At 49.3% G+C, this 24307-nt stretch overlaps 4 protein-coding genes across 4 annotated transcripts in view; 3 read left to right on the top strand and 1 right to left on the bottom strand.

Annotated features, from left to right (window-relative positions):
- Window positions 1-21: 21 nt before the first annotated feature.
- Window positions 22-5492, top strand: CSUI_002480 (trna guanylyltransferase). Its single transcript, XM_068062680.1, has 4 exons — window positions 22-1008; window positions 2685-2860; window positions 3581-3669; window positions 4694-5492. The coding sequence occupies exons 1-4, from the start codon at window positions 773-775 to the stop codon at window positions 5477-5479; spliced, it is 1287 nt and encodes a 428-aa protein (XP_067925353.1). The 5' UTR covers window positions 22-772; the 3' UTR covers window positions 5480-5492.
- A 1337-nt stretch (window positions 5493-6829) lies between these two features.
- On the top strand, window positions 6830-12004 carry CSUI_002479 (zinc c3hc4 type (ring finger) domain-containing protein). The gene is made up of 5 exons (XM_068062679.1): window positions 6830-9086; window positions 9765-9952; window positions 10634-10757; window positions 11014-11200; window positions 11819-12004. Exons 1-5 carry the CDS (start codon window positions 7857-7859, stop codon window positions 11896-11898), a joined length of 1809 nt encoding a protein of 602 aa, XP_067925352.1. The 5' UTR covers window positions 6830-7856; the 3' UTR covers window positions 11899-12004.
- A 3726-nt stretch (window positions 12005-15730) lies between these two features.
- Window positions 15731-19463, bottom strand: CSUI_002478 (5-azacytidine induced protein 1; the record flags this gene model as incomplete). The annotated part of the gene is made up of 7 exons (XM_068062678.1): window positions 18924-19463; window positions 18478-18684; window positions 17614-17838; window positions 17055-17231; window positions 16691-16794; window positions 16132-16356; window positions 15731-15902 (listed from the first exon to the last, which is right to left on the bottom strand). Exons 1-7 carry the CDS (start codon window positions 19347-19349, stop codon window positions 15731-15733), a joined length of 1536 nt encoding a protein of 511 aa, XP_067925351.1. The 5' UTR covers window positions 19350-19463.
- A 1700-nt stretch (window positions 19464-21163) lies between these two features.
- Window positions 21164-24307, top strand: part of CSUI_002477 (nuclear factor nf4) — a 7348-nt gene continuing 4204 nt past the window's right edge. The window contains exons 1-3 of the mRNA XM_068062677.1: window positions 21164-21793; window positions 22845-23083; window positions 24002-24222. Coding sequence (XP_067925350.1) covers window positions 21509-21793; window positions 22845-23083; window positions 24002-24222 — 745 coding nt within the window. The 5' untranslated portion in view covers window positions 21164-21508. The remainder of the gene's footprint in view (window positions 21794-22844; window positions 23084-24001; window positions 24223-24307) is intronic.

Genomic DNA, 24307 nt, shown 5'->3' with positions numbered 1-24307 from the left:
TGCGTGACCTACCTCGGGGGACTTGGGTGGTCTTCGTTTCCTACATTACGTCGATTGCTCACGGTCGACGATGACTTTCCTCTTCTTCATAAGTCTTCAGCGGGATTGGTCTTTGTCGCGGACACCTTAGTTTGCTTGTTCTTCACCTCTTTTGCTTTTGTTCTTTTTCCTTTCTTCCTGAATGAGGCCGTCTGCCGTTGTCTTGTGTTTAAAGCACACCACGAGCTTTTGTCGAAGTTCTCTTGTCACCTGCACATCGACTAGCTGGCCACACTTCCTTTTCATCTTTCACTAGCTACGACTTGCGGCCGTGGTACTGGAGTCTTGTCCTTACGGAAACATATCTGTGGAACTAAGAGGATGGACAGCGCTTCTCAACGCAACCAGACAACACGAGGAATGTAGATTTGCCAGGAAGGATGAATCTGTCTGCATGGCTGTGGTTTATCGGATCCTCGTGCTGACCTTATCCTCGATGTCCGTCTCGATTCCGTTGTCCCCATTTTGGTCAATCAATTCTGTCTGGTTTACTACTGATTACCCGTAATTCTCTTTGTGTGACTGTGACACACTCTGTCTTAGTGCCTCACAACTCGGTCTCGTTGTTCTTCATGGATCTTTGCCAGCTACGCCCCATGCATACCCATCTCTGAGCATATATGTATACATCTATATATAGAGTGAGAGAACGGCATGTGCACACGTAGGTGCGCATGTTGGTGTCATTCCTCCTGTTGTTATCTGCTTGCGTATCTTTCATCAGAAAGCAGAAATGGCAGTGAGTAAATATGAGTATGTGAGGGCATTTGAAGATGCGTCCGTTTTACTGCCGGATTGTCTTTACATCCTACGAATCGATGGGTGTCGATTCTCAGAGTTCACTCAATTGCATCGATTTGAAAAGCCTAGCGATCATCGAGGCCTCCATCTAATGACATGTGCGGCTTTGCACGTCATGAAGGAACTTGGAGAGATTGTGTTAGCCTATGGGCATAGTGATGAATATAGGTAAGACGAGAAAGGCAGCAACATTGTCCAACCTTACGAATTCCCGTCAGTTCTCTTCCTGAATGCAGGAAGGCACAAGTGATCTCTCTTCTTATTCGTCTTGCGTGCATGCGGCCCGTGTCTATCATAGCAAAAGAGGATATCTTCCCTGCGTCACTCTCGGCGCCGTTCTCGTCCAACGTCTTCCGCTGTTTCTCCCTTGTTATACCTTTCTAAGCTTCAGATGCATGTAAAGAAAAAGAGACATGTCTCCCTCTCACCGAGAAGTGCTGATTGGCTTATGCCGGTTTGTATCTGAGGAGGTTCGTGTTAATTTGCCTTCTCTTTGTGGTCGGGATTCTCTTGTTTCGATCGGAATGGAATGAGCGTTCCGAGGGTACTGTTCGAGACAAGGACAGATGGGGTGTATAGAGATATGGCAAGGCAGCAAGCACATCTTCGGTTTTACCCTTTTGCCTAACTGTGAGGGGCACGTACATGACTCATGGTTGCATTATACATAGAAAGTGAGTGCGAGGAAGAGAGATTCAATATCCGTATCCGTACGTTTACGTGTTTCAGCTTGCGCATGTATATCGACTTCGCCGACGCCTAGTGTCTAACACGAGGAGGTAGAAGGCCGATTGCTTGCTCTTTCTGTGTTCGTCATGGTCACCTCGGGTGTCTCTCTCCAGTGTACGGTATCAGACCGCCGTATTAGTTAATGAGCTTACCCTCACCCCACATACATCTTCGCTTCTCTTTACTAACACCTTTTTCCTCATACTCTTTTCTCCACTCACATCCACCATCGGCAATTTGTTCCAAAGATATACATGTCTCGGTGCGTCTCCCTCTTCTCTCTCTGAGTACTTAGATATTAACATACGCGGGTAGATCTGTCTGTGTGTATGTGATAGTGTCATCCAGAGTGTAACTGCTGTTGATGCTTTTTTCTTTGGGATTTCAGCTTTCTATTTAGGAGAGGAACTTCCATCTGGAAGCGTCGGAGAGAGTGAGAAAGAAAAGGAGAACGAGGCTACACTTCTTAGGGACTCAGCAACAGCCACCAAATACTTCACATCTCTATACCTGTACACGTGTAGAATCTATGTGTATAGTAGTACCTTGTACATGTGTGTATATGCACAAATACACATATATGCTTTCCTGAACCCGCAGGTGAATGTATAGTACGATACACCAATCAGCCGCACATGTAAGTATATATTTGTATACGTATCGGTTGAGAAAAGCGTATAATATTTATACAGACGCACATTCGTACAGACACGTAAATGAGTATAGACTGCGTCTCTACTTCTACGGAGAGTAGAGCAGCCGTATCGCGCACATCGATGGTCCTCCGTCGTATCTTCTGATGCTGGTACTTGCTTCTTGTACGTGCGGAGCTGACCGAGTAGTGTGTCCCGTCTCTGTACATTATCGAACTCTGTAGAGTCTCAGTCACAGAACGGGAGACTATATCTTGCATTTTCCCGTGTATATTATGCGAGTATATCTTTATACTTAGGAGCTAGCTCGGTATCTACAGTCCTATGTATATACACTGGTACATATATATATATATATACATATAGATGCCTGTGTTGAGATGTATACGTAGAGGGGTGTGTCATTGGTTTGACACGACCTTTTAATTGTAGCTGTTCTTCCGAGGATGCTTTTCCTTACAGGAAAATGTTATCAACTGTGGTCTCAATGTTTACATCGGCCTATATAATGAACTGGCACTCCTTTTTCCCTGCCACCTCCATGCCCCTGAAAAGCTCTCCGTACTTCGATGGAAAGCTTCTCTGTCTCCCAACTGACGAGGCAGCCACAGATTACTTTCGGTGGCGGCAAATCGACTGTACGTACATCCCAAGTGTTCTTTTGGAGACACAAGCAGGAGGGATTTCAAATTTTTTTGAGAGAGGATTTCTTTTACTCCCCATGCTGTAGATGAAGCATAGGTAAATGCATGCTGCTTGTTTCTTCTCCTTCCGTTCTACACTCCGACCTCCGCAGTATCGATCACTGGTAGCCCTCTGTATGGCAATCAGAGTCTAGGCAAACACCCGGAAAGTAGAGCTCTACTCTCATCCCCAGTGTCTCTCTTTGTACGTATGTATCTATGGATGGATGTACGTACGTATACTTGTGTGCTCACTTCCCCAAGTTCAGTACGTGCGCAATGCAAAATCGTTTCCAACGCAGTATGACAAGAAGACAGAAATTTCATTAGATGTCCTATAGGGCGTTTCTCCTTAAGAGTCATCGATAGCACGAGAGTGAAAGATACTGAGGACACAGAAGAAGGAATTTTTTGTTTCGATTGCATACCTGTCCAAGAAAGATCGATTTTGAGGAGATAGATACAGGAGAGAGCAGCGCTTCGTCCCTAGAAGAATCTCGCGGTACATACCTGTTAGAGACTCCACCCTTCCCTTTTTGCCCCCTCCCGTCTTCTCATTGATGAACATACCTGGGGGCTTTGAGTAGAATAAGACGGAAAAGTAGCAACGGCTGGGCTATGGAGACGAGGGAGTCTACCTGGTGGTGTCTATGCGACGATGTCCATGCTGCACAGGTCATATAAATACGCAGTATAACACGTGTTTCTGGAATCTTGTCAAGCATGGAGGATATACTAAGAACGCTGCCTATGATTTCCTACGGGTAGGTTTCTCTATCAGTAACTCTCCAGTTCAATGAAAATATAGTCCCTGAGTGTATTCACTTTTCAGATTTGTACAATATATGGACAAGCTACGAGTAAAGGGTTTTCCTCAAGTTCGTACCTGACGAGAGAATATCCATGGAACCCCCATAACACCACAGGTGTCGCTGTAACTCGCTTGCGAATGATCTTGGATGTATGCGGGCAGCAGCACGAATATCTCAAGAGGGTCTATCTATCTGTCTACGTTTCGTGTTTCTGTCCGGCTACTCTTTCCCTGAAAACAACGTACCAGTTTCCGTCTGGTGTTTCGTTGTAGAAACTGTAGATCAATTCTAGGTCACAAGCAGTACAGACGGACAGGTAGACTTTCCGCTTGGAGCCCACGTCAGGCTCTGTACTTCTTCTACCTCTTTAACACAGAGTGGGTTCAACCGTCCTCTACAAGCTCGTGTAAAACACACGTCTACCCTTACTACGTTCGGAGGACTCAGGAATACTACAGTCACAATAGAACCTGTATTTAGATATATAGATGTATACGTACAGGCATACACGCATGTAACTTCGTACGTTGAGGTCTAAATACGACTGAATGGACGTATATACAGGGGCCTGCAACTACCCAAATAGATATGGGTGTGCTAATGCAGCAGGGCAAGAGCAGCTAGACGTGTAGAAGTGGAAACGTTGCAGTAGATATGTTTGCATAGATACCAAGACCAAGGGAGAGTTCTTCGGAATGGTTACTTACATGTGTCCCTCTCTCCTTACTACTCGTGTCGTTTTGATAGCTATTTTATGTGAACTCGTACATTATCTCCTCCAGTTTTCCTCTCATCATCTGTATTCTTCATCTTCTGTCTTCTCTACTACGTCGTCTTCTTGTCCAAGAGGGATGAACTTCTCTCTTCGTCTTTGCCTCGTTTTTGCTATTGTGCCTTTCTTTCGTTACCTTCTTCAACTTAACAATAGCTGGGAGGGATTCTGTCGGTTTTTCCGTGCCTTTCTCTACGCTTTTAGGGAACCCAAGCAGCTGAGAAGAATGAGCTACTCTTTACTTCATTCAATATTAACTACAGTCATCTACCCGTCATCGAAAGAAAGGGCACAACTATCATTCGAAGTTTCTCTTCTTCGTCTTCTTCACTTTCTCCCTGTCTTTCTCCCGATGAAGAAGGAGCTTTGGCGGACAAGAACACCAACCCAGGAGAATCTTGGTGTAGCATGGAAAGGCGTGAAGAAGAGGAAGAAGAACGAGAGAGAGGGACTGGTGTGACGATTCTGGTTCAAGAGCACAGAGGAGAAGCAGGACCGACTGAATACGAGGTATGCACAGAGAGGATTTTGAACGGAGAAAAAAGAGAATGGAGTGAAGCTGCAGACGAGATAGCCTGCGACAAGAACGAAAAGAGAGACTTGTTCACGAGAACTTCCTCGAGCGCGGTTTCTGTTGAAGGTGATGCTCTTGAAATTGCAAAGAAGGACAGGGAGGAAGAAGAGCGTAGGAAGAGTCCTAAAGAGGAAGATGAAGCAACGAATAGTCAAAGTGCTGGGAGTAGGGGAAGTAGAGAAATGAATAAGAAGACAAGGGAAAAAAAGGATTCTACGGGGGTATATGGGGAAGTTGACGTAAGAATGTTTTTCAATACTTTCCCAAGTAAAAGAATATTTCTACGTGTCTTGCATGCAGATCTGATCAATGAAGATTTCTGGAAATATCATACCTCTGTTCTGGCACCTTCGGGTACCTGTCTTTCCTTACAAAAATCAAAGCCAAGCAAAACTGGCAAACGCCAACTCTCCTGAAATTAACAACCTGTCCGGAAGATTTCTTCTGTCATTCACGATGTCGACACGATAGTAGACAAAATAGTAGTAGATGTCTCATCGGTTTCCCCCCAGCACCCAAGTTTATCTGCCTATCTATTTATCTATCTGCCTATCTATCTATCTGTCCTGTCTTCCTCCAAGAGTTCGAATCTTCCTGTAGGGAATCCTCTTTTAGGCAGCGTGAACTTAGGGTGCAAGTGAAACATTAGGAGAGAAACAAGGTTTACTCCCTCTCCTATAATCCTCAACAAAGATTTATCCTTCCTTGCCGTAGCGCCAGCATCTCTAGAGGGATCGATGAGTAGTACCATGCCCGTGAAGGCGCCAGGGTTCAGTCTGCTAGTAGTAGGCCTGTCACGTGCAACAGGGACGCCGTGGCAGGGCCAGCTAGAAGTGCTGCCCCTACGAGCAAGAGCTCGATAGCGCGTAGTGATTTCGAGACGCCCGCTGCCGTGATAGATGGTACGGTGCCGGGAAGACGCTCGACGTAGTAGGCAGATGGAAGGTGTACAGCGGGTGTGCCGCGGGGAGCGGGCCTTCTGCGCTGACGCCAGAGACGCCATGCGCAGGCAAAAGACTGGGAAGAAGATTACTACAAGCCAGGTACTTACTCATACTGTGCCTGTGAAAACAGAGAAGCAGTTACGTGTCACTTGCACGGGAGTCGAGCTCTACGCTCTCGTGGACCACAGGGAGTTCAGGAGCGTGCGCGGGGGCTCTCGCCGTCCCGACACCAGGGAGTGCTGTGTTCTCGTTTGCGAAGTCACAGTGAAAGTGTTCGTGTAGTGTAGCGCTCCCCGAACAAGCCGTCATCACAATTTGAGGCACTGACGAACCTTAGCGTAGAGAGCCGCCAGCTGCTGTAGAGGCGGCCGCGCAAAATGAGACATCACCAATGCTATGTCCAGATCGATACAGCAGCACTGTACGCGGTCATGTACGGAGGCTTGTGCCAATAGATGTATGTGCATAGCCATTTCACTTGTTCCCCGGTATATGATGGCATCAATGTGTGGCCACACATGTAAATATATATCCAAGTTTCTGCTTTAGATAATGCGTAGACACGAGTATCGTTGCCATGCGTTATATAGAGAGATTTACTTCGTAGTTGTCTTGTTCGTAACCTCGTTGCATCTGGACCTTCCGTGTGTAAAGTCACGCAAGCGAACACACGAAAGCTCGCAATCCCTCCCCTGCGGTTTGTCCCTTTCTCAAAGGGAGACTTTGTTTTATTTTCTACGGTCTGTTTACTTGAACACAGACCTGGGAAGGGATTCTGAAATGCCAATACCTTTCACAGAAGAGTACTTGAGTCTGGATTCCATCCCTAGCTGGCGTAAAGACCCGCTGGTTATGTCTCGATCGCTCAGCGAAACATACAGCCGCCAGCGAAGGCCTCCGGCGAAGGAAGATAACGGGCACGCACGCTGTTTGGCCTTTCTGCGATTTTCTCTCTAGGGTAGGTCAATGAGCTTCATTTTGGTGGGTGTTTGAGAATTTTTTCATATTTCATTTGCTGCTATGCCTCCTTCTGAGCTTCTTCTCTACTTTTTTCCCGAGTGTAGAGAGGAGGTTGAAGGGTCTGGGAGGGGGGTATTCCGAAGTTTCTCCTAAGCAGCTGTTGCAGAGGCTCATGCTTTGTTTCTCCGCTTCCTCGAGCGTTCAGGAGCAACACGAATAGAAGATGGTTCATTCCATCTGTTTACCCATCTCTGCGTCACACATAGGGTGTATGTACATTCCAGTCTAAGATGGTGATGCGGCTGGAGACCCTTCCCACTTCAGTTATCCAAGTCAAACTTTTGTACTTCCAAGGACTCACTGATTCTCAGTCGGATCTTTTTCCGTCGCTAAGTGAAAGGGAGGCGCTCTGTGACTTACGCTTTTCTCCTCTTTGTGCCCTTTCCTCAATAGACACTGGGCAAAGAAGTTGAGAGAGGAGTGTGTCGTTCTGTCAGACAAGATGATTGAAACAAGACCATAGGGCTCGTGCTGCTTGACTGTTTGGTTTTTCGTTCGAGGATAGGCTTATCCTTTTTACGAGAGGCGTCCCTTCCGTTTTGCTCAACCACTTCTTCCGTTGCGTTCGCTCCTGCCTGGCCTGGGAAATGGCTGGAGGAGGAGATGTAAAACTTCTCTTCCTCTCGGAGAAAGCTTACACGTTCTTCTCTTACATGGCTGTCTAACCAAGTACACGTCATACCCACGACTCCTTCGGTCACTGCCCGGAAAGGTGTCTTTGCTTTGAGCTGCTAGATGTCTGGATGCCTTTCAAGCGATCAGTTCGTGAAACTTGGGTTTGTCATCCTCGCTGAGCTTCCTTTTCTCGTAAGAAGAGAAGAGGAGAACGATGGAGAGTTCCTCTTCTTCTCTTTCCTCACCCCCTAGTAAGGAGGGGCTTTTACCATCCTCAGCATCTTCTCTGCCATCTTCTGCGCTTCCTGTCGACGCTCTTTCTTCCTCTTCGTCGCAACCGAGTTCTTCACAACGATCTTCAGATTCCTCTTCTAACAAAGATGATAGCTCACCCCTCTCTTCTCCCATCTGCTCCGACATTCCTACTGCCTCTTCTAACCGTCTCTTAACAGCTGATGAGAAAGAACACGGCTGCTCTTCTTCCCCTTCGCCTTCTCCTGATGACGGAGAAGTCAAGCAAGAGGATAGTGCGTCATTTCCTCAAAGCGTAGGCGGCGACGGTACGGATGAAGGTGAACAAGGGGGGACGATTGATGAGGGACAAGCCCAAGGAGAGTCTAAAGAGTGTGCTGGTTTTAGTAATGGGGTAGTGAAGAAAAAGTCAGAAGAAGAAGGAGGAGGAGATGAACAAAGGGCATACTCCGGGGGCATCGAGACATCTGATACTCACCATTCAGCAGAGGCCCCCTCATCACTAGCATCTTCTTCAGGTGTCTCTGCTCATGCCCCCACAGTTGTACATAATCATGCCGTGATTTCAACGCCACCGGTTTCTCCATCTCCCTTCCCTTCTTCTTCGCTTCCCTCGTCATCGTCTGAAGAGTCTTCGTCACATGCGAGAGAAGAGCAGCAGACTTTACAACCGCCATCACCACTGTCGACTGCGTCTGCTTCTTCCTGCTCTAGCCATGATCGTGGCGGACAAGTCGCAGAAGAAATATCTCCGTTAGTCCATGTCCCCTCCTCAGACTCTCTAAGACCTACATCTTACAGTATTGTCTACTCGAAGAAAACGAGAACACCCTCTCCACGGGCGGCCGGTGAAGGAGGAGACGTTCATCGCTCTTCTACACAAGAAAGCTCGTGCAAGAGAACTCGAGAGTCAGGCGCGGAGAACTCTACAGTTCTACGCGGAGAATCTCCGTCATCATCTTCATTCACGGCAGAAACAGGGAGAGGACGAGGAGGACCAATCAGTACATCTGATGGTTGTAGTAGTAGTAGTAGTACTAGTAGTAGTAACAATAAGGCTTCCAGTAGTCAAAAGACGGCGACTAGTAGTTCAACCACTAGAGCCAATAATGCAAGTACTATGACAAGATTTGACTGTAACATCTGCTTTGATGAAGCTACAGATCCTGTCGTGACGCGGTGCGGACATCTTGTAAGTCGACAGAAGTCTTTCTTGCTTCTTTCTTCATTCCGTCCTTCAGCATTCCTTTGCTAGTAATTCATTTTCATCCTAGTCTGTGTCTAACGGTGTGGGGGAGGGAGGCGCGAGTACCATGGATTTTCTACGTTGTGTGTGTCTCGTGCTTCGAAGCCGACTGGTAGCGCAGATGGCGCTTATCTCTCTGTACGAGTGTACTTACACTAGGGCATTTTGTACATGTGTGGGGACGTATGTATTGGTGACAGTAGCAGCACCCTAACTGACGTGCTTTCGTTCGTTCTGCTTTTCCTGTATGTGCGTCTTTAGGTAAACTGAATGTACTTTGGTTGCTCTTGCACCGTGTATTGTTGATGGGTAGTCCACCTACTCTTAACTTCTGTACTTAGCTATGTATATGTTAGGATACGCTTTCTTTTGAGCAAACGGTATATGGCGGGGTGTCTTACATTCTTCCTAGGAAGTCTATTAGTAGTAGTGGCAGGATAGGAAGAAAAGCGAGTCTCTTGGCCTGCCCTCCATGTCTGTTCTCGTGAATAGACAGGGGAGATAGGAGACGAGACTTGCTTTTCTCCCCATCCTGAGATGCTATTGGGATTCAAGTTCTCTGTTCTAAAGCCACTTCTTGTCTTCTTTGGTGGCTTGCCGTCTTCTTGTTTGCTCTTCGTATAGTTCTGTTGGAGGTGTTTGCATGCGTGGCTGCAACGGGGCGCCAATGAATGTCCCGTATGTAAGGGATACACCACAACGAAGAATGTCATTCCAATCTATGGACGTGGAGGCGAAAGTCATCCGCATGACGGTGATGAAGATCCAGAAAAGGCTGGGAAAGGAGGCGGCTCCGCGTCTGCCTCATCATCGTGAGAATCTTCTTCTCTTCTTCGTCTTCCCGTCCTCTCTTTACTCCCGTCTTTCTCTCCGCTTTTCTCTCCTTACGGTCCTGCGTCTTCCAGGATGTGTATGCGTCTCGTTGTCTACGTACTTCCATCTATTTCAGCTCTCGAACCTTCGTGGTTTACAAGCAGACTTGAAGCTCGCCAACCTCGTTCTGTGTTTTTTTATTTTCTTTTCCCTCCCGTGTCTGGTTTCGTGCCATCTGCCTACTTCCGTTGTCAGACGTAAACGTAGGTGTATATTCAGACTGCACAGGACAGGTATCATGCAGTGTTCAGACAACATGGAGCGGTTTTCGCCTTTTCAGCTGTCGCCCAGGGGTCGTGTAGCTGTTTGTGTCTCTTTTTTCGTGTGGAGCGAGCCTACGTGCTTTATCTGGTACAGAACCTCCAAGACATATGCAGTATCGTGCATGTGTGTATGTAAAAAGGGTGACGTTCTCGAGGTCACGTAGTGGTAGCTCTCTTACTGCAGGGATGTTGATTCCTTCACTGCTTTTCTTCATTGCATGCAGCCATCGGATGTTGTGTCCTTACTACGAAGACGTATAGGTGTCTTCTTATCTTCTTCCAAGCCGCCCGCTCAAGGTGAAATTTTACAGGCTGGATAGAAGCCCTTGATGCTTTTCTTGTCTTGACAATGCTTAGGTCAGGAAGCACTGGGCCCACCCCAGAAAGACCTCGGGCAGAACGTACTGAGCCGCAGCCGTCTTCATCGTCATCAGCGACCTCACGCTCAGATTTTGCCGGCGGCTTATTTTCGGGTGGATCAGTAAGTGTTGTTGTTCTGGTTTTCATGACTGTCGCGCTCTGTAGGCCTAGGAGAGACGTTTTTCTCATTCCATGCTGTGTATTCTTACCAATCAAAGTGACAAATGAGGGCGTGTTCCCCCACCTGTATTCGTTTAGGGGAGGCTCCATCGTCTAGCGCGATAGTCTTCTCTTAACGACAGTTACAGAATGAAACGGTACTACGCATATGTCTGTTGTTCTTGTTTTTCGCTCTTTCCGTTTTTTCTTGGCCTCAGGGTCCGAGCTTTTCGTTTAGTCTTTTTCCTTTCTTTGGTCTCGGAGTAACATGGGGGAGTGGAGGTTTTCGAGCGTCTTCTGTTCCATCTACTCCCTTTGACTGGCTCTTTATGCCACCAGGGGCCGCCGCAGGCAGCGGTGGGATTAGACGGGGTGGTCTGAACCGCCACGAACAACAGCTCACAGGTAACACATCTAACTGTATCCGCCTTGATATATACACCTAAACTCATGTGTGTCCAGCCTCTATACTTACCCCTCCTATACTGGGAATATATGTACATGTCGAGGTGGATAGATAGGTAGCTGTATCGTTTACTTCAGTGGAGGCTGTCTGCCGGTGTACGTGGGTATTTCGTGCGCATAGGTAATGAAGTCTTCTTGAGGACTCATACGCACTGGACTTGGAGGTGGTGCACATCTAATTTGGTGATAGTCATATACGCCTTGTCTCTCCAAGATTTCGTTTGCTCGCCCTGTTTGCTTAGCTTGGATCCCTCGTATCCGTCTACGCCGCTGTAGAAGCGACTTTTAGTAGCCCGAGGACTGGTTTACTGGGATGACAGAACAATGCACGCACTGGATTTCGTGGTCAAGGCTTATGCTGACCAGTGCGCACATCAACTGCTGAGTAGAAGATAGTATTATATATCGCTATTTCCTGTCCCGTGCGGCTTACACGTACATGTACTGCAGATGTCCTCCCGGGGAGTTGCAAATCACTGTTCGACTTCGGTTACTGTGTATATGTTTCCCCTTGTTCTTTATCCCATCTCTTCGGTGTGGATGTGGGCCTGTTTACAGAAGAACAGCAGAGGCTGCAGTCTCTCGGTTTTCTCCTGATCGCCCTTTTCTTCGTTCTCTATATTATCTTTGTTGCGTAGTAGCAAGACACGCTCAGGCGTGTTGTTGCTTTGGAGTCTCTTCATGCGTTCGCTAAGTCTTCGATTTAGGATCGCTTCAAACCTACCTCGCTTCCTAGTGTTCTCGTGATGTCCGATTTACGTTTCGTTTATGTGTGGGTGACACAAGGTCTCGTTCGGTCAAAAGACAGGACAAACTTCAGATGTCTTAAAAGTCCGTGCTCCGCTCACGCGAAGAGCGTTGGTGAAGAACGGTTGGAAAGTAGGGAGGCACTCTCCGAGTGCCGAGACTTCCTTCCGTGCCTCCCCTTGCTATAAGAAGTGTTATCTGCCGCGTGTTGGTGTGGAGTACGGTTGTCGACCGTCTGCTGGTCTGAGGTTGAGCTAAAACTTCACTGTTGGTCCAGGAGCTTTTGCAGAGAATGAAGAATTCAGACGTTATCAGTTTTCTGTGATGCTAACGATTTTGAGACTATTGTAATTACTAGTGCTCTCTCTTGATCTTCAAACGGGTCTGCTCTGTCCGGGGTCGGGAAGAAAAGGAGTCTTCCTGGGATGGACGGACATGCCGCTCCAGGCAAGCAAGAGTTGACTCTCGAGGATGACTCCTCAGTTATTTCTGAGTTTGGTGGCCTGGCGATCGGAGACATGAGCCACTCACCTGACCGGGAAGCGAAGTAGAGCAAAGCTTAGAACGTGATCAAGCAGAACCACAGACGAGGAAGTGGGTGACACCTGGCACGCAAGCCTTCTTTTTCAAAGGCCCCTACAAACTGACACAACATGTGCGACGGATACTTTTCTCCATGCAGGAAAACACTAACATTCGTGGGGATTGCTTAGTGTCCCTTAGAACAAGTGGCGCTGATAAGTTTTCTGGTCGAAGGTCTAGGTTTTCTCGAGGCGGCGGTAGTATGTGTATTAGAGATATGAGGTGGGGGCTTTTCATTGGAATGTTTTGCTTGGTGGGGATGGGTAAGGTCCTCGCCGCTCCCTGGGCGCTCTGAAACATCCAAGCTCTGTAGAGAGGCGGAAGTTGTCTTTTCCCCTTCAATGCTTTGAAGGTGAGATGACGGGGGTCGTAGCTCATCTTCTCTTTTCTTTCGCAGCATATCTCGGAAATAATCCACCTGGGACACGAGAAAACCACATATGTGACTCGAAACGGTATAAAGAACAAAGGACAGAGTCCACCATGCGTGTTCCCCTAATCGACAAAGTTGTCAGGACAGGAGTGCACTGGCACGGCATGATGTCACGGAGATTTACGCTTGGGTGAGCCGGTGAACTCCCTTGATTGTTGGCTGCGCCGACTTTGCAAGTCACTGAAACTTGCGTGGTAATAATCGTATGGCATCTACAATGTGCAAGCTATTTTTTCCCCTCAACGCTCTGTCCGAAGGGAACAAAAGACACAACCCGAGTGAGACGCGGGGTGTCACTATACCCCGGTTTCACCTTGCTTTGTTCAAAGAGGTGTTGCTCCACCATGAGCCAAGTTGTCCCTATGGAGCCTGCCTCGTCGCTCTTTGCGCGAGTGAACAAACGCTGCCCAGTATGTTCCGAGATTCCGTCTAAGTGGTGTTGTCTGGTACTGTCGTCATCTTGCTCAGCAGGGTGCTAACCTGTCTACGTAAAAACGTCATTAGATGATGGCACGAGGGGAAGTTCACACAGAAGAAAATGGAGACAGCTATACCTTTGTTTCCAGTGCAGCCATTTCTTCTCGTAATTCCCGTATGGTATCGTCTTTCGCCCACAGGGCTTGTTTCACTTTGACCTCGATAGCTTCGAGTTGCTTCTCATTTTCTTCCTTCACCTTTTCCGTCAGCTGACGCGAGTTCTCAAGTTGCTTTGATAGATCCAGCAGTTTCTCTTCTTGTTTCTTTACTTCAGTCGCAAAGGCCTGGAAGGCAAAAACCAGTCATGTCGCTTCCAAAACGCCACGGTCTATCGCCCGTCCAAACAACAGCGCTTGCAAACACTTCGATCCCGGTAACAACCGTGAATTCAGCCTACATTGGCCGGTATATTCTCAAGTACACAATAAACCGAAACTGATGGAAAGACCCTATGATGTCCAATGGCTGGTATCGATGTACGCGTTTTGCCTGCCTCATGCTGACTGTTAAGGACGGATGTTCAGAGGAAGAGTATTCGTACTGAGGTAAACGGCTCAGACGAAGCTTCCACGACCTTTCCTGATGCAATGGATAGTTGCACCGCAAGGTCGGGATCAAATCGAAGTACGATAGAGAAAGCGTGTTCCACTGTCTTCGAGCTAGGCCTTCTCTTCTCGGCTGATGCTTGCCTCTTGTTGTTCTTTGAGAAGGCCGTTTAGTTTCCTACACTCATTGTCCTTTTCTTCAAGGAGAGCCTGCATTATCATTCAGATGAAGACGCAGCAGAGCATTTTCTTCTAGACCACAGAACTTCTCAGTTGTGCCCCCTAGCATGTGCTCCCAGGCCCCGCCCTTCTCAATTTGTAGGAATCATCCCTAACAAGCCCCCCGGCTTCCGCATGTGGAGCACGTGGTCGGGTGTGCTGAATGAAGAAGAATAATGCAACCAGGTCGGAAGAAAAGTTTTCAGCAATGTACAGCTTGGGGCAAGAATCTAACGAAAGTTGAGTGGGGTGAAAGATCCGTATAGTTCAAGTAGTAAAGTCGGACACGGAGCACGGTGCCTGCGTCGTCCGAATAGTTGTCACCCTTATCAGGACGCCTAACAGTACTATTATCGTGTAAAGTCGACACGGACTTCTCAGAAAGCGCTGCGGAAAAACCTAGCGGGGCCGGGCTCCTACTAGTCTCAGGGAGGAATGCCCTCCTAACTCAGGATACGACCCCGGTGAGCCCCTGGTCGACAATTCTGTGATGGATGAAAAACCGAACTACGACGAGGAAGAAGGTAGCAGTTCCTTATCTTCAACCCCGACTCGCCTCCGCCTCTTTACCTTTGTGTGTTGCATTTGCTCCTCCAGCTTTGTTTCGTAGTCGATAATCTTGTCATGTCTCTCTGTGTTTACCGTCTCTAGATGAGCGACTCGTTTCTCTAAGGCCTCGACCTCTTTCTGCTTCACCTGCGAAGAGCCAGACCAGCACCGCTCTGCCCCGGAGTGCAGCGACAGACAGCACTAGTTTCTTGTCGCCGAGTTTTCACAGCTTCATCTTCCTCAGACGTTAACTGCAGTAGACGAACATGTTGACGACCAATTCTTTGAATGTCCAACATACTCTTTAGATGATCTGTATCGAGCAGCGCACTGACTGCTTCAGACTGTATTCGGTATACGTGTAGGATACTTGACGCACCAAGTTGCGATTGTCAACTTTTTTGAGCTGCTACGCCCCAGTGTCAGGGAGCAAGGAACATTCCGTCTCCGTACCCGATCTGCCGTTGCGTGCCTAGCGAGTTCCCTGTTCCCCGTGCTGATGCGAGGCTGCTTGGGTATTCTTCCTGTGTGGTGCCTTTAGTCCGGCGCTGGCGCTAATCCGCTGCACCGTCTCGAAAACACCTTCCTTCTTGTCGTGTTGGTTTGACTGAATGTGCATCTGGATGCCTAAAGACTTGGTGCGAATTGCAGATATCTAACTGTGGATGACGTGGCAGTAGAGCTGAATGTAGGCTGATGGAATTGCGAGCACAGGCGTTGTGACAAACAGTCTGAAGTATGTCCCTAGTCTTGTGTTCTCTTCTCGTAAACAACAGTATGAGTGTTAATGAAAGACGCAGTGGCACCCAGGAGAAAGTCCTAGTTCCGATGACAGAATCGATCTTGTGGTTCACCCGTTTTCCTTTCAGCTCTGCGTCAAGGTGCGCAAGCTGGAAAAGGGAAGAGCTACGCAAGCAGTTACCTTACTTCTATATCTTGAAGAAGCTTGGAGTTCTTGTTCGCAGATTCTTTGAGTCGAGCCTCGGACTCAGTGCGCACGTGGGCTACAGCCTCATCAATTTTCTTCTTGTTCTGTTGGTGAAGTTGTAATTGCTCTCTTCCCATTTTCTCGATGACTGCATCAAGCTGCCTGACATAGTCGCCAAGTCAATGCGTAATAACGGTTTTTCTCCAAGTTTCTCTCCTCTGCTCTAGTACAGCAGGCGGAGCAGCCTGTAGCGTCAATCGGCAGTGCAGCCGCCGAGAGGGTCAGCGGGCGTCGCCGAAAACAACAGACCTTCGTCTCCATGCAGGGCAGACTGGGTGGTTGATGTTCTGATTCGCGACAAAACATGCATGCCCAAGTTTCGCCTTATCACCTGTCACGCTCTTCTGCGAGGTCTGCTTTGATCGCTTCCAGTCTTCTACGTGTTTCAGCTTCCACTTTTTCTGCTAGTTTCTCCTCCCACTCTGCATCATTCGCTTTCATCTCCTCGAGCTTCTGTGCAATCTCTGCGGCATGGTGTTGACGAAGAGTATCAATGTCGTGGGACACTTGCTCAAGTTGTTCCCGGGCTCGACTTCTCTCCTGCTCAACCGCCGCCCTGGGTGAGAATACTCATATAGAGTCCACATAGTGTAGCATCTTAGGCATCCGTCCTCACCAACCCCACGCATTCCCTATGCTGCCAAAATCAATCCATGCTGTCGGTATCTCTCTGAAAGGCTAGGTCGCTACCGAGAGAGCCAAGAATTTCTGCTCTTGGGAGGTTGTCCGCCTCTGAATAATGAAGCCCGGAAGACGCAATGTTCCAGGGAGGTACAACATGGAGGAAGGGCACGCAGTGGTTTTTGCTGCCGCTGAGGGTAGACCACCTGTGCATCTGCCAGTGCACCAGTTATCAGTGTCGGTGCCCGTTTGCACCCGCAGACTCTTACTGAATCTGTTCGTCGAAAGCCGCAATGTCCTTTTGTTTCTGAGCTTCCCATTTTCTCTCTACCTCGGCTACAGCAGCTAGGTGACTTTCTCTTTCTTCCCTGAGCTTACAGTGACATCCTCAGCAGAGAAGATAGTTGAACACTTAGGCAGATCATTCCACAACCATGACCTGACTAGGTTCAAGCCTTCAAGTGCGCACGGCAGTGCTTACGTGGGCGTGGCAACGCTTTTGTGTTTCTCGGCATGGGGCAGCGCCCGGACCACGGTGAGAGCGCCATAAACTTCGGAGTACTCGCTCGTACTAGCTATTACTGTAAGAGAATCTCGTTACACCTACAGCGAGTCGGAGGGCAGACCGAGCACCCGAAGATGAGAGACTTGGGAGCGGTGCCTCTTGGCCCTTACTTCCTGTTCAAATTGCTCGTGCTGTTCTCGCATTAGCCTCCGATGATGTGCTCGTTCTCTTTCAAGAATATCGTCCTGCTCTCGAGCCATATTCTCTTTAAGTTGGAGGATTTTGTCTTGCGATTCACCTTGTAGCTGCGGTGGTTATCACAATCGGAATCATCAGCGAAGCACGCTGCAAAGCATCTGCTGCCTTATGCTCTCGTGGCAGATGTACCGGTCCCAGCTGCCGCCCGCTTTCAGCGGACTCCGGCACCGCCGTACCGTCTACGCAGCGCCGACGGTTCGGTGCTTGATGTCTGCCGCGAGCTCGCACACTGCAGACTCGACTCCAGTTTAGAAGCCAGGAGCTCCCGCCCGGCGCGAACACGACCTCTACACCCCTGTTTCTACCAACTCCTCAGCCGGGTAGGGTGGGGCTAAGCCAGGCGAAGGCGTGAACGAACAAGATGGATCTCTCCTGCACCGACACGCTCTTTCCAGAGTGTCGGTGGTGAAGGGACCGATGCAGGCGGACGCGGTGCTTGTATGGCTTCAAGCAAGCGAGCCTTCGCGAAGAGCCAAGTACATCCACAGGGGCCACCCCTCTTACTTCCTCAAGCGCACGTTGCATTTTCTCGTGCATCTTCCTTTTCTCGTCCCTGTGACGGTCCATCAGTCGCTGGATTTCTGGTTCGAGCCCTTTAATCGTTAGTTCCTTTATCTCCTGTGACTTTTCTCTCTGCCATGCCTCCCTCCTGGACTGAATCACACGCCACGAAGCGGTACCGCTGACGGTGCACTGTACGTCCCGCAGACTTGTTCGGAAGAGCACCTGTGCCTCAAAACTTGCTCTACGCCGTTTTGCGAAGCTTCTTTTCAAGTGTCGGTAGTTGAGTTCAGTGCACCCTAGGCGGATTTTGAGTGGAGAATGCTTTCATCCAAGCAGGGAAGGGGCAGCTGGCCTGGCGAGTTTCCTCAGCCTCCAATTGTGAAGACAGATATCGCCACACAGACACGGTTCAAGAATCTGGCCTAGCAACTGCTGCGGTATGGGGGGAACCGCGTCGTGCTTTGCGTGTTGCCCCTCAAGAAACTGGAACTGATGACCCCGACAACTGCTGTTTGCGTGCCTTGGTGCAGTGGAGGTCTGTGAGTAGTCGCATGTCGCTAGTCTGGCAGCAGAAAACGACTTCTTGCGTGTCTCTGGTGGAGTGTCTCCTGCCCTATGGCCACTACTTTTCTAGCCAGATCCCCTGCTGACGCTGTTGACCGGGCCCGGCAGCGAGACAGCCGGCATTCCCCTCAGAACTACTTTATGTGCCCTCACTGGTAGGTTGCGACTTCTCGGAATCCGAACCATAGTGCTGGCAAGTGTTACATTGAGGCAAGGCGACTGTACCTTTTCAGCATTCAGCAAGGCTCGTTTCTGACGCTCAGCTTCTCTCTGGAACTGATTAGCTTGATCCTCAAGTCTCTCCTGAAATTTCTTTTCCGCCTGCTTCATCTCCTCCGTGAGGGCATCACACTTTTTTGTAAGCTCGCTCTTGTCGACAAGAAGTTTGTCTACCATTTTCAGCTGTCTATCGACAGCCTCTTCGTACTTCGCCTGGACGAATCAGCAGAATACACTCCTCTTGCTGGAAAACATTTGCACCCTGTGCGGCCCTCTCAGGGACCATTACTCCTTGCAGCATCGCTGCAGGCCCTGGCGTCCGGCAACCGCGCAACCATTTGCTTATCGGGGACGTGAGTCGAACACAAATTTCTGTCGGGTCCAGCGCTTGTTCTGATGGGTCTGCAACCAACACTTAGCACTGCGACTGTCAGTTGATTACAGCACCTTACAACGTCGGCACTGAATTTCTTTTCCAGCTTTTCTTTGAGTTCTCTTTTTGCATCTTCCTGCTGCTCGAAGAGCTTCTTGAGCGCTAGAAGATTCTGGTGTTTTTCCTCCACGATTAGCTCCAAAGCAGCAACTTTCTTCCTTAGGGCCGCTGTCTTTGAGTCTGTTTGGGATCCAGGTGCTTTCGGCAGTCCGAAATCGTCCCTAGCTGCAGAAGCGGTACTTGCACTGTCAGTATTAAAGAGGCTGAACGCTGTTTCTCGTTTTCCACTTCCCCCCCGGTCTTTGCTCAGCTGCTCTCCCGAGACGACTTCACGTGGTTGGGTAACGCTCTTGTCGAGGAAATCGAAGAGTCGCGAAACCTTGGAAGGCAATTCATCCTTCCCCGGCTCTGCGGCTGCTGCCTCTTTGGGCGGATTTTGCGCCATCCTTCTTGCGGGGTGGATCAAGGAATAGACATCGCAGATAAGAACAAGTCTATGATTGCGGCAGTTCTGAGGTTGCGTTGTCAGCCACGCGTTGAACGATACTGCTTCTCCCCAGGCTGCCCGAGTTGGCGTACGGTGAATTGTTCGCTAGTCTGCGCATGCTGTTCCTCACGGTCTGGGAGACACAAAGACAGTTTAGAAGCGCGAAACCATCTAGTGCGCACGCCCCCCGGTTTCTTCGCGGGGCCCGTCCTGGGGAACCGGCCCGGGGTGTACGAGGTTAAGATGACCGCCGATCCGACCACGGTTGCCGAACTGCGACCCTTGTAATTCTAATATTCTCCAGAAGCAACTCACTTCCTTACTTAACCAGCACCTTTGGCCTGGGCAAAAGGGGGCTCGCCGGCGTCACAAGCTCGGAGGTGATGCTTTTAGAGCTGGCCCTACTAATAGTCAAATAAATTAGAGCGTCTCCAGTGAAGTTCTGCAATCTTTTCTGTCCCAGCTTCTGCTGTCCGGTAGCGGAGCTGGTCCCGTGGGGGGAGGCGCTTTTCAGGAGTATCTGAGCAACTGGAGATGTCGTGTCTCGCGAGTTCCTGATAGTCTCGCACTCTGAAGGCGGCCGCCGCGTAAAGTGTCCCCGGAAGCTCTGGTGTCAGACGCCCAACAGGAAGCAACTTGGGCTTCCAACGGAGCCCCCGCTCCCAGCCCCAAACAGTGGTGGACAAATGTACTCTTCGTCTGCTTTCGAGTGTGAAATCTTCTCGGCCGGTCAGGCTCCGCTCGCAGCTCGCACGCCGCGTTGGAGTCAGTTCACCTGCCATTCCTTGTCCCCCTTACCGTATCTCTGAGAGTTACCGGGAGCGAAGGCACTTCAAAGCCCAAGTCAGCAATATCTCATCCGGAGGGGGGGAGCTCGAACAGCAGGGGGTCCGGCCCACGCAGTTGCCAGGCCCCACATTTCGATGGCGGCCTCGGGGCTTCTACGTCTTCTTCTGTCAAACGCTGCCATGCCCGAGGCCCGTTTTCTGCTTGAGACATTCCACGTTAAGTCTCGGTCACAAGAGAAACAGAGACGCACGTAGGGTGTGAGGTCCAGGTATATCCCTTGGTGAATTAGTAGGTGCAGTAATTGGCTTCGAGCTAGCTCGATGAACTCCAAATGGAGTCTCGACTGAACTGAGAACACTCTGCAAAGATCACCTAGATCTACCACACAGGCAGCCATGTTCTTCCTGAAAGCACCCCAGACCAGCTGAAGACTCAATTTGAACCCGCTGCCGCCCCAACTGGCCCCGCGTTCCACCGAGGCAGGTGACGGAACGTGTTTATAGCCGCGATTTGAACAGTAATCCGTACTCCGCAATGCTCGTCACCGTCGAGAAACAACAAGCATGGCGTTGCGGGACCACCCTAGGAAGATGAGGTGTAACATCCGCTGAGGACAGGTCTTGTGTGTACGTATACCCGCGAGCTGTGGGACATTCATGGATCGTCTCAGACAACAACTCAGTAACGTTCTTCAGCCAAACTATCTGCTTAGAATAGCTTCCCCTCAGACGGGTTCAAAGTCAGTTTTCTGTAGTGGAATCGCGTACAGACGAACTTCTCTTGTATAACATCTGGCCTTCATACCTAACAAGCCAAATACCCTTGCTCCCCGTTGGGTGGTGTTTGAGGAGTCGCTTACGTCTGGAGAGGGGTCGCGCGCATCCGCCGTTCTCCGTGCAAGCCTCACAAGCTACAGTCACAGCACAGTAACGTAACGAGGAGAATCTGATCCCCCCTCAACCGCTGAATCACTTTCTTCTGTTAAAGAAGCAATGCAACAAGCTTTCTCTGATTGTACGCGAGTGTGTTCCAACTTTTTGCTTCCTGTAGCGGCTGTCTTTCCTTGTTGCTTGCAATTTTTGCTGGTAGCTCCTTCTCCTTCCTTCACACTTCACGCGCACCTGGTGGCTGCGATTCAGCGGCCGGCTACGGACTGCTGCGCGTTCTCCCATGGTACTACGAGGGGAAATTTGTTTTCGTGTTGAACGATTTGTTTCTTTCCCTGAGGCGATAAGACAGACAATCTCCAATTTGTTTGCTTTTTTATCTTCACATAACTGGAGCGTGCCTACCCAAAGTGACTAGTACAAACATCCCTCTACCGCAATATGGCGACGTCGCGGGTCTCCGCCCCTGCGACACATTCCACGTTACCCCCTTTCTGGACAGCTGGAGAGCTCGCTGTAAAACCGAGGGAGTTTTCCGCGTTTCAGTGGGCTTGTGGGTTTGCTGAAACTCTTTCTGTTATACCTCCAAGAACTGTTGAGGAACATGGGACTCCTGAAGCGAAAGAGGATTCAGCAGGCAGCGGGGGCCCTGGGGGTGGGAGCCCTAGTCCATCGTCATCATCTGCTCCGGCACTCCCTACATTGAAATTCAGAGGCTGGGAGAAGGTACGACTCCATTTGTCGGAGATGGTGAAGCGACGAAGAAATTTCCTCGTCACAGCAGTCTTCCCCGCGGGTGGCGGCACTGCTAAAAAATTGCAGTCGTCGAGCGGCTCACTTGTTACCGAGTGGCACGAGTTGAGCCATTGCTTTATTGCATAGTATCAGCAGTTGTCTCTCTATAACGATCTGTCCTGATATGTTGAGTCTCGTGACGTGCTGATATTCCAGAAGACAAGTTCCCAGCCGTACAGACCGCATTGATATATGCCATCCTCCGTGAAGGAGCTGACACGAGTAGAGGCTTTTCTTCCGTTCCTTTCCTTCCGTATATAATCAACGTCTTACATGGCGGATGTGTCAAGAGGAGACATCTGCATCGTGTGTCAGATTAAAGATGTCGTTTCCCCAAATCTCTCTCGTTTGCCTCTCTTACGCACCTCCGTATGCATGTATTTGAGACGTGTGTGTGTGAGTGGTATTACTCATGTGATTCGTTTTCTATGTCAGTACTTAGGTATATTTCCTTGTGAGATGGGTGCTCTTTCGCACATGGATTTGTGGCTTTTGTGCTAGCTCGTGTTGTCTGTCAGTCTTTCTCCGCCCAATATTTCAGCCTCTTGTCCCAGCTTATCAGTGGCATTCAGCCCTCATTTTCATGTTGGAATAGTTCGCTTTTTTCTTCTCGTCGTTTCTCCGGTTCTAGGGCAGGTCATTTCAGTCACTTGGGTGTTGTCGTTTTCAACGGCAAAATCTCCAGTCAGCGCCAGAGAGGTTTCTCCATTTGGCTCCGGGGCGTCTACGACCGCAGACGATGCAGTTGCTCTTTGTCTTCCGGCCTAAGTGATACGCCGGTGCACCGGTATCCACGCACATACGGATACCCACACATCCTTTCGTGCATGCGTATCTGGGTGGATGACTCCTGCAAGTTCAGCGAAAGGCCTGTGTGCACCTGCTCCCTTTCGATGGAGTCTTCTGGAAGCAGAAGGCTGCCGACCGTAAAGCCATGGTCCATTCTCTCATCTATTCTTTTCTTATATTCTGTCCCCTTCAGGGTCCGAGGAATAGCCCAGGGAATGCACGCCGAGTAGCTAAGGCCCTCTCGGGTGTCATTCCGGAGTCGACCAAGATCCACTTTTTCAGTATGGGACGTGGGGCAGAAGAGGAAGAGGATTCTGAATTTGACTCGCCTGCGGTCAGCTTTGATTTCCCTGGCTTTGGATTTATTTCGGCGTCTCTAGACATTGTCCTTGTTAAGACAACCGGCAGTGTACGCAGACCTCCTCCCCACAGGTGTGCCCTTCAACCAGTCGAATCTTTAGTCTATCCATCATTCTGTCTATGAATACCTCCACCGCACCATCTGCATCACCAAACTCCTGTTTTTTCCCTCTTTAGTTCTCTCTCGACACAGTTGTCTTTTACCTGTGAGTTCTCTAGTGACTCAGATAAATGATGCCTAGTGAGGAAAGTTTCCTCCGTCTCTTGACAGTGCATAGATATATGGACACGAGTGACTTCGTTCTGATCTGTGACCATAGGCCTCAGCGCCTCTAGTGAGTCAACTGGGCTGTATATCTAGCCGAGAATCGCTATGCTGTTGGAGTGTATCTGATGTTCTGTGCGTGTGGGAGGAATACACCTCTGCTGGAGCGACCGTGAGCAATGATGTTCCTCCACGAGAACTCTGTGTGACGTATCTGACAAGCGCAGGTATGTTTCAGTTGTGTGTATACTATAGCTTTAAGCGGTATATGTGTAAACCAAGTCAGGGGGTGGAAAACGTTTTATTTTGTTGGGTTTCACGAAAGATTCATGCTGATGCACTCCCTTCAGCCGTCTGACTTACAAGGTGTCTCTCGGTTTCGAGCCTTACGTACTGCATACGCACATGAATTTATATTATTCCTACTCTGTATGGATATAGGTGTTCAGATGCATTTATATACCTAGTTCTGGACGTCCCGAGTCTCTTCCAAAGAACGACGGCCTTCGTTTGGAGTCCACCTCCGTCGTACCTCGAAATGTTCATACTCTTCGATATTTCTCTGTCTCCAGACCCATCCACTTGACGTACACATGCTATGTACACACAGAACTGCAAGTTCCAAGTTGCCTGTATTCCACTAACCTGTCCTCGTCCCCGGCGTGAGGATCTTGGATGCACGTACGTGCCTATGCTTCTTGCTTTATTCCTTGTCTGTTCTACAGCGGGCTGACGATGCTAGATGATGCCGTCGCAGTGATTGAATGTGATTCGAGCGAGCATCTCTCCTTTGATAGCGGCAGTCCGGGGATATCGCGCAGACATCTTCGCCAACTGTACACAAAGACCGTTCTCATTCACCTGCTCCGTGAAAAACCTTTACCTGTATACCTCACAGATTTTGAATCCGGAGCTGTCAAAGCATCTGTTGTGTCAGGGCCTAGAGGTATGCGTCTTCTCAGGAAGGGGAGAAAAGTCAGGGAATACCTGCCTTTCTTGTGCTTTAGTCTTCTTTAAAGGAAAACTGCGAC

This window comes from Cystoisospora suis, assembly GCF_002600585.1.
Source record: "Cystoisospora suis strain Wien I chromosome Unknown contig_1042, whole genome shotgun sequence".
Classification (NCBI taxonomy): domain Eukaryota; phylum Apicomplexa; class Conoidasida; order Eucoccidiorida; family Sarcocystidae; genus Cystoisospora; species Cystoisospora suis.
The sequence above is the reverse complement of the archived record's forward strand: the minus strand, read 5'-3'. Positions and strand labels throughout refer to the sequence as shown.

What these genes read in the sequence shown, in the direction of transcription:
- CSUI_002480 (XM_068062680.1), top strand. Translation starts at nt 773, where the DNA reads ATGGCAGTGAGTAAATATGAGTATGTGAGGGCATTTGAAGATGCGTCC. An exon ending in TCGGTGGCGGCAAATCGACT is followed by an intron (nt 2,861 to 3,580) that starts GTACGTACATCC and finishes CATGCTGCACAG; the next exon opens with GTCATATAAATACGCAGTAT. An exon ending in CTGCCTATGATTTCCTACGG is followed by an intron (nt 3,670 to 4,693) that starts GTAGGTTTCTCT and finishes CTACGCTTTTAG; the next exon opens with GGAACCCAAGCAGCTGAGAA.
- CSUI_002479 (XM_068062679.1), top strand. Translation starts at nt 7,857, where the DNA reads ATGGAGAGTTCCTCTTCTTCTCTTTCCTCACCCCCTAGTAAGGAGGGG. An exon ending in TGACGCGGTGCGGACATCTT is followed by an intron (nt 9,087 to 9,764) that starts GTAAGTCGACAG and finishes CTCTTCGTATAG; the next exon opens with TTCTGTTGGAGGTGTTTGCA. An exon ending in GCTTATTTTCGGGTGGATCA is followed by an intron (nt 10,758 to 11,013) that starts GTAAGTGTTGTT and finishes TCTTGGCCTCAG; the next exon opens with GGTCCGAGCTTTTCGTTTAG.